This window comes from Filicampus tigris, chromosome 1, assembly GCF_054856515.1.
Source record: "Filicampus tigris isolate MCC_2025a chromosome 1, RoL_Ftig_1.0, whole genome shotgun sequence".
Taxonomy (NCBI): Eukaryota; Metazoa; Chordata; class Actinopteri; order Syngnathiformes; family Syngnathidae; genus Filicampus; species Filicampus tigris.
In genome coordinates this window covers 3,723,180-3,737,415 of record NC_141217.1, presented here as the reverse complement: position 1 = coordinate 3,737,415, position 14,236 = coordinate 3,723,180, and the positions used below count along the sequence as shown (strand labels likewise).

General features: G+C 44.3%; 1 protein-coding gene across 4 annotated transcripts in view; it reads right to left on the bottom strand.

The window, feature by feature from the left end:
- Positions 1-2,414: 2,414 nt before the first annotated feature.
- scn8aa (sodium channel, voltage gated, type VIII, alpha subunit a) overlaps positions 2,415-14,236 on the bottom strand; it is a 75,378-nt gene continuing 63,556 nt past the window's right edge. For all 4 annotated transcript variants that reach the window (XM_086048126.1, XM_086048109.1, XM_086048135.1 and 1 more), the window contains exons 22-27: positions 13,348-13,632; positions 13,032-13,085; positions 10,671-10,808; positions 10,486-10,590; positions 8,870-9,140; positions 2,415-7,251 (exon numbers count right to left, since the gene is read on the bottom strand). In XM_086048126.1, the coding sequence (XP_085904252.1) occupies positions 6,092-7,251; positions 8,870-9,140; positions 10,486-10,590; positions 10,671-10,808; positions 13,032-13,085; positions 13,348-13,632 (2,013 nt within the window). In that variant the 3' untranslated portion in view covers positions 2,415-6,091. The remainder of the gene's footprint in view (positions 7,252-8,869; positions 9,141-10,485; positions 10,591-10,670; positions 10,809-13,031; positions 13,086-13,347; positions 13,633-14,236) is intronic.

Here is a 14,236-nt window from a genome sequence, read left to right as displayed (position 1 = left end):
ATATATATATGTATATATATATATATGTAGTTGCATTTTTTCATAGTTAACTCGTAGTTAATCGCATATTTTATTTATTGTAAAAGAAATCCCTTGATTTTTCCCATTATTTTCTTGAATTTGAATACCCTTAACATATATAAGAGAATGGATTTTCTTATGCAAATACTAAAGCGAAGTCAACCCAAACATTATTTTTTAAGAATATGCTCCATGCAAGCCCACTAGTTGAAACAAAGCATTCTGATAAATATTGCGTTTGTGGAATAAGAGTTAATCCTCTTGTTTTTAGTCATCACTGGGGGCAGCCATTTTGTCACATCTTTCAAATGAAAATGATATCACAGTTGCTCAGGGCTCACGTAACGTCCAATCACAGCTCACATTTTTTCTGAAACAGAGCCATGATTGGTCGTTATTTGAGCGCTCTGGGCATCTGTGATGTCATTTTCAGTCGACAGAAGTAATAAAATGGCCGACCCCTGAGATGGTAAAAAATGAATAGATTTGACAACTTAACTCATATTCCACTTACACAATATTACTCAAAATGCCTTGTTTGAACTAGGGGGCCTGCATAGAACATATTCTTGAAAAGAAAAAGTTTGGGTTGACTTTCCCTTCAATTGAAAAAACAAGCATTGGTTTCAACTCACGTGAACAGGCCCTCAGCCATTTTCAAACACACACACATACACCCACACACACGCACGCGTGCGTCTTTCAGCTGTTACTAAAAGCATGCTACTGAACACCAATTGATTGGGCAAGCAAGGAAAGTCTATTTAATCTAAGCAATGTAACCATAGGATGTATCTGTATGTACAGTATTTATGTATATGCTGCAGCTACGTATGATATAAGCTAAATATCAGCTGGATATGTGCATTTGTGTGTTGAACTTGTTGGTTCAATTTGCAATTAGACGTACTTAGCCGTAACTTTGGGTCATGAGCCGCATCGCGTCATTCTCTGGCTAGGTGTCGGCCGAATGAGCCGGCCGGGCCGGCCCGGGCAGGTTGACCAACCCCGTGAAGGGCGACTGCTGCCACCGCGGTGCCGCGCAGCTGTGGAGATCTGTGGGAATTGGCCCGCCCAGAGTCGCCGCCTTCACCGCTGCCCACGCTTGCTGACCGGGACGAAGCGGGCCGAGGAGCTGAGCGCGAGTGGGGGCGAGCTAACGTTCTATTGCTATGTATCTTCGGCGGCAGGAGCCCAAGGCTGTGCGCCATGCGCGCACACATTTTTTTTTAATCGGTCGTACTTTGTTCGTAGCTCTTCCGCGCGGCTAACTAGGAATCGAAACTGAGCACCGACATTCTAAAATCTGAACGCTTCCGGGTGAACCAGAATGATGGAACTGATACCACTCGAATCCGGGGTTTCGGTGCCCAACCCTTCAGGGGGACACAGCTGTGCATGTGTCAGCCGGGCAATTCATCCTCATCGTCAATATTTTGAAGCAGATGTAACGCCTCCTCTACTCTAAAGCTTTTTTTTTCAAGATACATGTATAGACCATGGTGGCCTTTATCAATGCAGCCGCTGGTTGCTATGGAAACCTTAATCACGCGATCAAAAAAATTGGCGGCGTCAACAGGGGGTTGGATTAACTTTGATTGGTGGTTTAGAAACACACTTAAAATGTAAAATTGTTGAATTGGTGACTGATCTGTGGAATCTGCTCATGTCATTCTGGACGTTGGACTTTTGCTGACTTTTACTTTGTGGACTGTACGTATTAAGTTGTTTACTTTATGCGAATATGTTTTCGCACTGGCAGTGTTTGTGTTATGTTCATATAAAAACTGAATAAAAAATAATGATTCAAAAATGTTCAATTGGTCACACAGTATTGATAAAATGATGTTGGCAGTTACCGTACCACTCATACAATTCCATCACCACATTGATATTTTCTCCCACCATGAGCAGAGACCATGCAGTAAAGATACCAATCCCAGTAATTACAAACATTTCAATACGTACTCGTCAGCGTTATTGCTTCACAGCATATTTACCGCATGCTGGACCACAAACAGTAAAAACGCGAAAAAAAAAAAAAGGTGGGGTGTAGTCATGGGAGGTGGTGGGGACAGGGGGCATCTTGATGCACGGGCCTTTTAACAAGCTCAATAAAGCCTTTGCAAGGCGAGGCCTGCAACCACAATAGCACTCAACCGCATTTCACAGGATGTTTTGTGATCCTCCTGCCTCCTCGCACCGCAAAAGCCTAACGGTTGAAAGGTGGCTGCCACTTGGGAGTCCTTGTGAGCGCGCCAACCAATTTGACTGTGTTTTTCAAAAAGATGTAAAACCGCAGCAAAGTTTGCCCACAGCAAAGTTTGCCCACAGCAAAGTTTGCCCACAGCAAAGGGCTAATATGCGAAATAGACAATGAAGCAAACACATCGTTTGAACTGGAAGGCTGCTTTATTGGTAATAAAAAGGTTCGTGCTCAAATGAAGACAATCTTTCATGTATTCTTGACAAGAGTCCGAGGGGTTGTGCAACACATCAGCATATTCTACTGTATATCCTTTTCCCCTCACGTTTGAAAATGTGGTGAAAAATGAAAACAAAAAACACTTTTTTTCCGCAAAAAGAAACAAACGGCCATAGTAAATAATCCATGCGTTCAAAAAAGAACAGTAATGAGACCTATAATCAATCCATATCGTTACAAAAATAAAATTTCAGAGAGAAACAAAAAGGTGGAGGAACTGAAGAGAAAAGTGTCAAATGCAAGCTGCTTTTCACTAGCCAAGTGGGTGACGCATACACACATATATAGCACTAGAAGAACAGGACATTGTTGAATTAGCTGAAATTTTTTTCTCTTAACGACACACACGCTTGAATCTTAAAATAGAGTGAGGTGTCTGCATGGCAGTATTCATGACTCCACATCCCTGATGCATGTTGTGCTCACCCCGCTCCACCCACAGCCCCACCATCCACATCTTTGTATCATCCATCAATGTTTTTTTTTGTTTTTTGTTTTGTAATGGTTTTCAGGTGTGGCAGACATCCAAATTTCAGAAAAAGCAGAAAAAGGCACATGCCATTGAGTGGAACACTATAGAAAGAAAAAAAGGTGAGAATGAGCGGCCATGGCACTGAATATGGTGGTGGTGGGAGGAGTCAAAGCTAGGCAGGTAGGCTATACATGGTCGGCCGGTGCATGAGACACACCGGCTGACTGGCGGAGAAGGGCAGTGTGCACAGTGCGTGCGCGTGCGTGTGGTGAGTGGATATGACGTGCTGGTAACATTGTCGTTGTCGTCATGATCAAGCTACAATTCAAACAAACAAGCTGCCCCCCCACCCTCCACTAACATTGAAACATCCACTGAACGTGTTGCACGGAAATCAAAATGTGACAAACCGTGTTCTTCTGTTTGATGTATATACATATAGACATATATGTATACATAGATCCTTTCATATTATATAATATTTATATCTATATATATATATATCATTCAATTCGATTCAGTCACCAAAGTGAAAAGTGTCTCAAAAAATTCCAAAGGTAACAAATGTGACAAAGGGCATAGCTGGAAGCCATTCTATATTATTGGTATGATTTCTTTCTTTTTTTTTTTTTTTTTTTTTTTTTTTTGAGTGTGAGTGTGTGATTAGTAGTAGTAACAGTTTTAAAATTATTTACAAAAACACAACAATGCATGCCGATAAAATAAAATCATATGTTACAATATTTATAGTTTCTCTCAAAAAATTCGTTCTTTTCCAGCAATTGTGCCATTTGCATCATTGCGTACGCTGTACATCCACGTCTTCTTTTTTTTGGGGGGTCTTTTTTCTTGATGTGTGTGTTTGTGAGCAAGTCGGTCGGAGCGGTTTCGTCCAAGACCGGCGCAGTTGAGCTGGACGAAGCAGCTCGCTCCAGCGGTTCTCTCATCGGGAATGTATTTGGTTTTAGTGTGCAGCAGCCAAAACTATTGGGAGACCTCACATTGTAAACAGACCTGGTTTCATGGTACAGACATAAGTGGGTGTTTTCGTTGGGGGCACAGGCAGTGTTGAACACACCAAAATGGCATTAGTGATGCGACGGCGGACGCTGGGCAAGTCATCCGCGTAGAAATAGGACCATCGACTGGCACGTACAAAAGGAATGGCAGGAACACCTCAAGAGGCAGCTGGATTGGCAAAGCCTTGCGCTTCTTCACGGAGGAGAAAACATCCACAGAGCGTATTTGATTGCTCACACACTGTGGCTGCGTCCACGTGAGGCCTGCTGATGTTCATCGGAAGGTTTGCTTTTGTCACCTTTGCCCGACTCGCTGGAAGCGTGCGTGAAAAAAGATGGTGCCAATGATACACTGACAAACATGGCAGTTGATTCTGTTGTTGAGGACCACCCGCGGACGAAGCCTACTGGATTATAGCAACCACAAGCCCTTTTTGTTGCATTCCCCCCTTCCTTCCATTCATGCTAGGCACCGCAGGGCAAGTGCTTGGCACAGCTGTGTGCTAACCCTGCCTGCACTGTGCGATGGTCCGTGCCCTCCTCCAGCCCCGTGGGAGGATAGCAGAGAAGACAAACTCCCAGACGGTGGCTCCAAATTGTCAGAAACGCGTGATATTACAGAACCACTCATTGGCTGGGAAGCTCTAATGCATATCTGTCACAAGTGCAAAAAGAGGAAATCAAACGACGCGTCTTCTTTCTCCACTCTCTACATGGGCTACAACAGTAGTGGGGATCCCCTATAAAGCACCCCAGATCAAATGACCCCAAACTGCGTGGCGTACATTGTCCCGACAAGGAAACAGCCAAAGTGATGTGAGGCCCCGCACTCCGATGAGGATGAGCGAGCATCATCGACACTTTGACGCCGGCGTTCACATGCAGAGCAGCAAAAAAAAGCCTTTCCGTTGATGTTGCCGAACAGCTGCCATTTGCCGCGTTGGGAGTTTGCATTAGAGCGAGAACAGCAACACTCGCCAAGACTCTATACAGCGCATTATCCCCAGCGGGCAGCCGCCCCCCCCCCCCCACCTTACACTGTGAAACCACGGCACAGTTAGGAGCATTAAGTGTCATGTGGACTATGAGTACTCATGCATGATTCCTGATCAAAACATGCCTTCATGCAAGTCATTTCTATGCATTGAACAAGCACAATAATTATTATTATTTTTCATCTGAGTCTACTGCGGCCCGAATCAAAACCACACCCAAATCCGGAATGTCTTTTCCTTATGTCGGCATAACAGAGATGAAAGCGCCTGTGACATGAGCTTGATGATGTCTTTTTTTTTTTTTTTTTTTTTTTTTTGCTGCTCAAATCATGTAAGGATGCACCGAGGCACTAACAAGCTAAAAAAACAACAACCTTTGTCTACATTTCAGTATATTCCGCCTCCCATCCATCCATCCACCCATCCATCCATCCATCCATCCATCCATCCACCCATCCATCCATCCATCCATCCATCCATCCACTCACCCATCCATCCATCCATCCATCCATCCATCCATCCATCCATCCATCCATCCATCCATCCATCCACTCACCCATCCATCCATCCATCCATCCATCCATCCATCCATCCATCCATCCATCCATCCACCCATCCACCCATCCATCCACCCATCCACCCATCCATCCATCCATCCATCCATCCATCCCCCGCTAGCTGGCTTGCTCACTTGTGTGGTTGATTTGTGATTTTTCCCCCCCCCCCTTCTTCTTCCTTTAGACTGAAGTTACAGTTCTAGCGGTGCTCCGCATGGAAGCTTTGCAGAGGGACTCCACATGCTCACCGGTGGCAGCGACGTTGCTATTTTTGTGTGCCTTGGCAAGTTGGTCCCCAAAGATATCTGCATGTGTGTGTGTGACTGTGCGTGTGTCATGGCCAGCGCACTGTTGTGAGTCACTGCGTCGACGAACTTATGCAGCAAAGTTCCACAGTAAACTGATTGTGTTTGGTTCAGCTGTCTTTGATGACATAGGAAACCATGTTGCCTCAGTAGTCTGTAAACATTTTTTTCTGGGGTTTTATTACTTGCAAATGATCACTGGTTCTACTTGGGCGGGGCTCAAGAGACTCACGGTGCCTAGCACTTTGATTCCCACTCGTCCTTTTGGTTTTTGTCCTTCTCCTTCCTGGCCCACTCCTCCTTGTTGTCATCCTGCTTCTCCTTGTCAGGCTTGGTCACGCTGTCGTACGAAGGGAGCGAGGCGGTGGACGGCGTGCTCTCCTTCTTCTCCTGGTTGGTGCCCCCGTTCTCAAGCTTGTTGTTAGCGAAGGCGTGGCGCTTGAAAATGATGCCGCGGCGGATGAGGTGAGCGCGATAGGCGTTTTGGATGATCCTGGCCGAGACGTCCTCCTGCTTGCGGCGCAACGTGGTGGTGATGGGCTCGTACGACACCTTGGAGGGGTTGGCCGCCACAAAGCGCTCCTCCATCTGCTGCCTCAGCATGTCCAACTCGCCACTGTCGCCCAGCACGCGCTTGGTGAAGGCAAACAGGATGTCCAGGCAGTGGATGCGATCGCCGCTCACCATGGGCATGTCCATGGCGATCAGCTCGATGGTGTTGGGCTTGGGAACGCGAAGCGGGTGCTCTAGCGCGTCAGCAAAATCGGACAGTTTGGCAAAGGTGATGAACTGAGAGGCGGTGGGATCAAACTTCTCCCAGATCTCGTAGAAGGTCTCAAAGTCGTCCTCGCTGAGCGGATCGGCGCTCTCCTCCGTGGCCACGCTGAAGTTCTCCAGGATGATGGCAATGTACATGTTGACCACAATCAGGAAGGAAATGATGATGTACATGACAAAGAAAAATATCCCCACTGAGGGGTTACCGCAGTCGCCCTTGACCGAGGTGCCGGGGTTCTCCAGGTTGGGATTGCAGTCGGGCGGGTAGTTGAGGATGGGCAGGAGCAAGCCGTCCCAGCCGGCTGAAGTGGTGATCATGAACAGGATGATCATGCTGTTGCCAAAGGTCTCAAAGTTGTACAGGTCGTCGATGCCGGCGCCGTGCTTCACGTAGCCAAAGTTGGACATGCCGAAGATGGAGAAGATGAACATGACCAGGAAGAGCAAGAGGCCAATGTTGAACAGGGCTGGCAGTGACATCATCAGGGCGAAGAGTAATGTCCGGATGCCCTTTGCTCCTTTGATGAGACGCAGGATACGTCCGATACGAGCCAAGCGGATCACTCGGAACAGCGTCGGAGATACAAAGTACTTCTCGATAAGGTCAGCCAGGAACATTCCTGTAGGGATGGACAACCGCAAACCGCATGTAAAAAAGCAAGGCTGGCTACCTGCAAATCTAAATAAGACACACGTAAGACTTTTTAAGAGAGACATTTTGGAAAATTGACTTGACTTGAAAAAAGAAGAAAAGAAATAAAATAAAATAGAAACATACAAACTACAGCTTGTAGCCAACCTGTTTTTACACTTTACCTTACTCCATCATCAATATCATATATATGACCATAAGTGGAAAAAAAAAATCAGTTTTTCAATTGTATTTTGTCATATCATTAATAATTATACGACCTATTTTTGCAGTTGCCTTCTGTTACATCATTAATTAAGAAATTGTATTATTTTTTCAATTATTATTGTAAACCATTGTTGGTATATCCAACACAGCAATGTATTTTATTTGGTGAATGAGGGGTAGGATATTTACAAGTTCTTTGAACTTCAACCTACTCCTTTGAGTTTCAATTGAAATCTTATTTTGAAACATGTGAATTTTGTTTTAAAAATGATGATCAAATAAAGTAAAAAAAAAAAAAAAATGCTTCCAGACAAATAGTTGGGTCTCTGCAGTGCCTGCCCACCCATCAAGTGAAATTAAACAACCAAGTAAATATTTTGCAAGCTCCCAATTTGCAAAATCTATCTGTGAGAGAGTCCTTCTGAATTTGCGCCCACTGTTACATAACAGCGCTGCTTATGAACATTATCAGGGCTCGAGACTAGACTTTACATCCGCTGATCAGCTGGATCGAGATCGGCCCATATTTTGCATTTCATGCAAAAATCGGTAATCGACTGTAATTTGCCTGCTCGATCTATGGCGTCATTGATGGGATCCGCAAAATAAGCCATTACAGCAAACACAACCTCGTTCACCCCAGGGACATAGTGTGCTGCCATAGTGTAAATATAATGTGAGCCAAAAGCGTATCTATTTTTAACCATGTCGCCTGTCGTGTGAGCGGAAAGCCTTTGCGCTGAGAGGCAGAAGTTCCACCTCTGCGCCATCCATGTCATGTCATGTCATCTTCCAAACCGCTTCTCCTATATAGGGTCGCGGGGAGTTGCTGGAGCCTATCCCAGCCGTCAATGGGCGAAGGCAGACTACACCCTGACCTGGTCGCCAGCCAGTCGCGGGGCACACATAGACACTGTCACTGAGCGGGAATCGATCCCACGCTGCCCGCACACAACTCAGGCGTGTGTACCACTACACTATCAGCGGACCAGAGAAGATTCTGTAAACATATAAATATTAGATGTACTTAATGCTTCTCAGCATTTTAAAAATAATTTTGGGGGTTTCAATTATTTTTTTCCCCCAATGCATTTGAGGGGTACCTATCCGCAGCAAATGGCAGTAGAGTAATTATCCAACAAGTTGTTGAAGTACAGTAGATACATTGTTCCTGATGAGCTTTTTAACCACCTCTGTATAACACAATACATTTCAGAGACATTAATAATGTATTATAAACCAGTTAGCATTTATGGTAGGTAGCTCATGCTATGTAGTGGCATAGCAAAGCCGGACAGACCAAGAGTGTTTGCAAGTGTACTCTGGTCAACCAAACTGAACGGCTTGATGGACAGAAGTTTCTGTGTCGTGCAACTCACCAACAATAGACAGGATGACCACCACCACGTCAAAGATGTTCCATCCGTTGGTGAAGTAGTAGTGGCGAAGAGCAAATAGCTTCAGTAAGAATTCTGTGGTAAAGACCACAATGAAGATGAAGTTGACCCAGTAGAGGACATTTTCTGTTTCATCGGATTGGTCGTCTGTTTCCACCATCATGGTGACCATGTTGAGACAAATGAGGATCATGATGGAGATATCGAAGACTTGCTGTGTGACAAAGTCAAACACCATTCCTTGGATCTTGTTCTGCGGAGACAGAGTTCACAACATTGAATACGGTGTGGGCCCCCGCATATTCTCATCTCAGCATTCGCAAATTCACATATTGGGGGATTGCCCTTTAACCCCGTCCCACGCTAATTCAGTTTTCTTTTCTTCTTTTTCTTTCTTTTCTATTCCCTTTGAGTTGCAACATGTTACACTACAGTCAAGGATCAGCCAATAAGTCACTGCATTTCCCCCCCAAGTTTTAACCGCTGCAGCTTAAACAAAGACACAGCTAATTTGCTGAATGTCCTGATCCCACTGGTTAAAGCTCAAAAAATAATATGCAGACAAGCAGAGCGCGGGTGGCGCAAAGCCAAAGCCAAACTCCCTCCCAGGAAAAAGTGCGCCATCTTGTTCCGCAGTTAATTTAAAACATTTTAACCTTCTAGACTACACAACTTTGAAAGAAATCATTTTTAAAATCCACAACTTGCTGTCTTGATATACTGCTTTCACATTTTTTCAAAAATGTTTTTGATTGCACAGCTCCAAAAGTTATTACTTACAGTGAATAATTCTCTTCAAATCAGGGCAGTTTTCCCTGGCCTTAAAATATCAAAATTTTTGCCAGGCCCGATGAGTGTGCAAACTTTGTCGAGTTTTCATGCATGTTTCGGCCACGAAAAGTGTGATTCATTGCACCAAAAATAATAATGATAATCACAACAGTAAATAATAATAATAATAATAATTTCTACAAAAACAGTAGGGACCACACAGTGCTTCATGGGACCTTTAATCATTTAATATTTTTAGTTTTTTGGGGGGAGAATCGAGTCATTCAATCCCAGGTACTTATTTATGTTCATTATCATTTTCCTTTTTTACATAGGGTAAAGGATTGTCTGAAAATAACTGGCATTGAATGAGTGTTAATTTTAAACTTTATGTGACCCACAGGGTAATAATCAATAGGTCCATTTTTCTCATATCTACTGTTGCTGAGTAATCTCATGCGATTTGAAGCCCTTTCTAATAATCGAAACTGCAACATAAGTCACAAAAGTATGTCGTGCTGTATGTAGTTATGATTCGCGCTGATATCTTATCAGATCAACATCGGTTCCGGTCAATGCTGAGGGCTTCAATATCTGTGAAATGAAAATGACGCCTCTACATACAGCGAAAAGCCAGACAATCTGGTTACAGGTAGACAGCAGGAAAAGGGGACAACAATGGAAGTGGGGAAATATATATTTGTTTTGACTGAGTGAATTAAATAACAAAAAATGATCAATTAGATTTCATTCATGCTCGATTATTGTGAGGTAAACAATAATTTCATCAAGAGGGATTATTTTAAAAAAAACAAAGCAAACTGTACCTGTGGTCGAGGGATGGGTTTCTGAGGCTTTTTGGAGCCCAGTTTCTTCATGGCATTGTAGTACTTCTTCTGTTCTTCTGTCATGAAGATATCCTGACCTCCAAAGTAAAAGGGATTAGAAAAAAGCATTTGGTCATAATCTTGTAGCAGGATTGAAAAAGAGAAAAGTGGCGTGTTAGACTTATCTTTTTCTTTTGCTGGTTGAAGTTGTCAATGATCACACCGATGAAGAGATTGAGGGTAAAGAAGGAGCCAAAGATGATGAAAACCACAAAGTAGATGTACATATAGATGTTAACTTCGTAGTCGGGCTGGTCTTCCACCTTAGAGCGAGAGGAGGACAGGTTACAGGGTGTTCGTGTGTACGATTCTTCATACACATAGCGGCGCCTTGGATGCGGCAGAAGCTCAACAACGACCGAAGCAATTTTTTCACAGGACTTGAGCATAACTTTTGCGAGCCTCACTTGACCCTCCTTTCAGCCAGATCAAACTCTGTGTTTTGCCTTTTTCTTTGGATTTTTGAAACACTTTCTGAAAAGACGACAGCAGTCAGAGACGAATTGAAGAAAGCGCACTCTCACTCGAGGACTTGTGACGGCTCCACTCACATTCTAAGAAGAACAGACCCGTCCAGTGTTAACGCTTGTGTCATGGAAGTTGAAGGTGAAGTCTTGCTTCTTTTAAGTCATGTTTAGCAATGTTACACATTCCCCTGCCTTGCCACTCAGTGTAGAAGGTAAGTATTGTAGTACAATGCAGGCAAATGACACGGGCTGTTTCAAATGCTATTCTAGTCTTAGCTGCTAAAAATAGATAGCCGTACAGTAGTTTGGACACCCGAAAAGAATGGAAATCAAAAATCATTTGGAACCAGAATAGAAACAAAAAAACGGAATCGTAACCAACAGCAAAATGCACTTTTAGCCATCTCTGTGGGTGGCCATTTTGTCTTCTGTTGACTGAAAATGAAATCACAACTGCTCACAACGATCAATCACGGCTCAGATTCAGAAAACAGGTCAGCCGCGATTGGTCGGTGAGCAGTTGTGACGTCATTTTTAGTCGGCTGAAGACAAAATGGCTGCCCCCAGAGATGGCTAAAAATGAGTGTATTTTTCTGCTTAACTTATATTCCACAATTATTATTCAGAATGCAGTGTTTCGACTAGTGGGCCTGCTGGGAACATATTCTTGAAAAAAATATGTTTGGGTTGACTTCCGCTTTAGGTCTAGCGCAGGGGTGGGCAATTCCGGTCCTCGAGGGCCAGTATCCTGCCTGTTTTCCATCTTTCCTTGCTGCAACCAACCTTCTGCAGACCTTGCTGATTATATGGGCATTTCAATCAGCTGTGTTGCAGCAAGGAAAGATGGAAAACAGGGAGGATACTGGCCCTCGAGGACTGGAACTGCCCACCCCTGGTCTAGCGCGATGTATGGTCTAAACCTGCGTGGAGGCAGGTTAAAATAAGTCTTGTAATTTTTCACGGATGTGTACAAGATTGCGGAGTGTGGCAGTGTTTAAAAAGGGTGTTTTGCACCGTTGTGGGAGTGAACTCAGCGGACTTGATTCACAGCCAGTTGAACCAGCTTCTTCCATTGCCTTTAAATGCAGTATGTGAGAAGCACACTGATCATCCTTGACATGGCAGCAAAAGAAACATATTTGCTCAAGTCGGCAGGGCGAAGTGCACAAAGTGCGTTTCTAAGGAACTGCAAGCAGACCTCCATGGACTGATGATATAAGGTTGGCCAGGTCTGCATAATTAAGTGGGCCGTTGGAGAACGTCTTGCTCCACGGCTCCCGCTCGCCCTCCATAGTTGTGCAGTGGCCAGTGGATTTTGAAAATATAATTAAGATGACAATAAATAGGGTGGCACGGTGGGCGACTGGTTAGCACGTCCGCCTCACAGTGCAGAGGTCGTGGTTTCGAATCTGGACCCGGCCTTCCTGTGTGGAGTTGGCATGTTCTCCCCGTGACTGCGTGGGTTTTCTCCGGGTACTCGGGTTTCCTCCCACATTCCAAAAACATGCATGGTAAGTTGATTGGACTCTCTAAATTGCCCCTAGGTGTGATTGTGAGTGCGGATGTTTGTCTCTGTGTGCCCTGCGATTGGCTGGCAACCAATTCAGGGTGTCCCCCGCCTACTGCCCGCAGACAGCTGGGATAGGCTCCAGCACGCCCCGCGACCCTTGTGAGGATAAGCGGTATCAATAATGGATGGATGGATGGGTAGAATACAATTAAGGATTTCTACAATGAGGGTACGAGGGCCCACTATTGAAATGAAACACTTATCTATTTGTAACGTCAGTGCTCCACCCTCGTTTATTTTGGTAACACAAGCCATACTCGGCCCAGCAGTCATGAATGGGGCGGGCCCCCAAAAAATGGGATCATTTTAGCAAGACGAGAAATAGAGTGAGTAACAACCTGTTTTCATTTGTGTAGAAATAAAATGCGTAAAGTACTGCCTGCGCCATTGGCGAGTATATTTATTCCAAATATAATGGACATTGACAATAAAAGATATTATAAATGTACCTCTCTGGAATCCACAGCTGCATACATAATGTCCATCCAACCTTTGAATGTGGCCTTTGAAAAGAGAAACACGTTTAGACACGCTGACAAACATGACTAGGAAAAGCACAAAGGAAAGCCAACATTTCATTAAAAGTGAAAGCAAAGAACATTCAAACTCAAAGCAAGGGTGAGATGCATGTCCAGTTCAACAGCTTGTGAAAGGAAGGAAAGATTAGAATAAGAGCTGAGAAACACTCAAAACACAAAATGGAAAGGAGCCCCTGAGAACTGAGGATGCAAATGAAAGGAATGAGACAATGAGGTACACGCTCACCACTTGCAGCAAGGCCAGGTAGCCGGCGCCCACATTGTCAAAGTTGATTTTGACGTTCTTCCACCTGACCTCCGTAAAGTTTTGTTCAATGAGGGCCTCGCACTGGGTCTTGTTGTTGACCACGTCAACAGGAAAGTACTCCTCGGAGGTCTCGTTGAAACAGAAGTAGTACTTGCCCGCAAACAGGTTGACCCCCATGATACTGAAAATCAGCCAAAAGATGAGGCAAACCAGCAACACATTCATAATGGAAGGGATGGCTCCCACCAAGGCGTTGACTACCACCTAAACCAGATCAGGAAAGACAGGATACCACACTGTTAGCACCAGGAAACACAAATCAATCATCTCAAGCTTTTGGCATGACACATCATACTCATATGGCCTTACACACAGCATTATAAAGGCTTTAGGTAGAGAGGCAAATTTATTTGATCCAGCTGAACTAGAGAGCGTTGAAATGTGGTGGACTGAGTCCATGTGGTGACACGTCCCATGTGGTGGACTAGTGCCATGTGGACAACTAGCTCCAGTGTGTACAAGACCACTAATGCCATATGGATAACTAGAGCCCCGTGGTGAACAAGTGTTGTGTGGTGTACTAGCAATGCTTGTAGGTTGTGCTAGCTATTTTTATTTTGTGACATCGTTTGATCATGTTTGCATGATTAAAGATGACACTGTCAAATGGGCTTTATCTTTACTTTTCTGAGGGAGTGCCTCATCTGTTTTGGCATGGCGTGCATGGCTTCAAGCTTGTGAAATATATAATGAAAAAACAAAAGATGTACAGTGTAAAAAAAAAAAAATGAATCGGAAGCCACTGTAGGCAAGTCGTTAACACATCTGCCTAACGCTTCTGAGGTTCAGGTTTGAATCTCGGCTATGG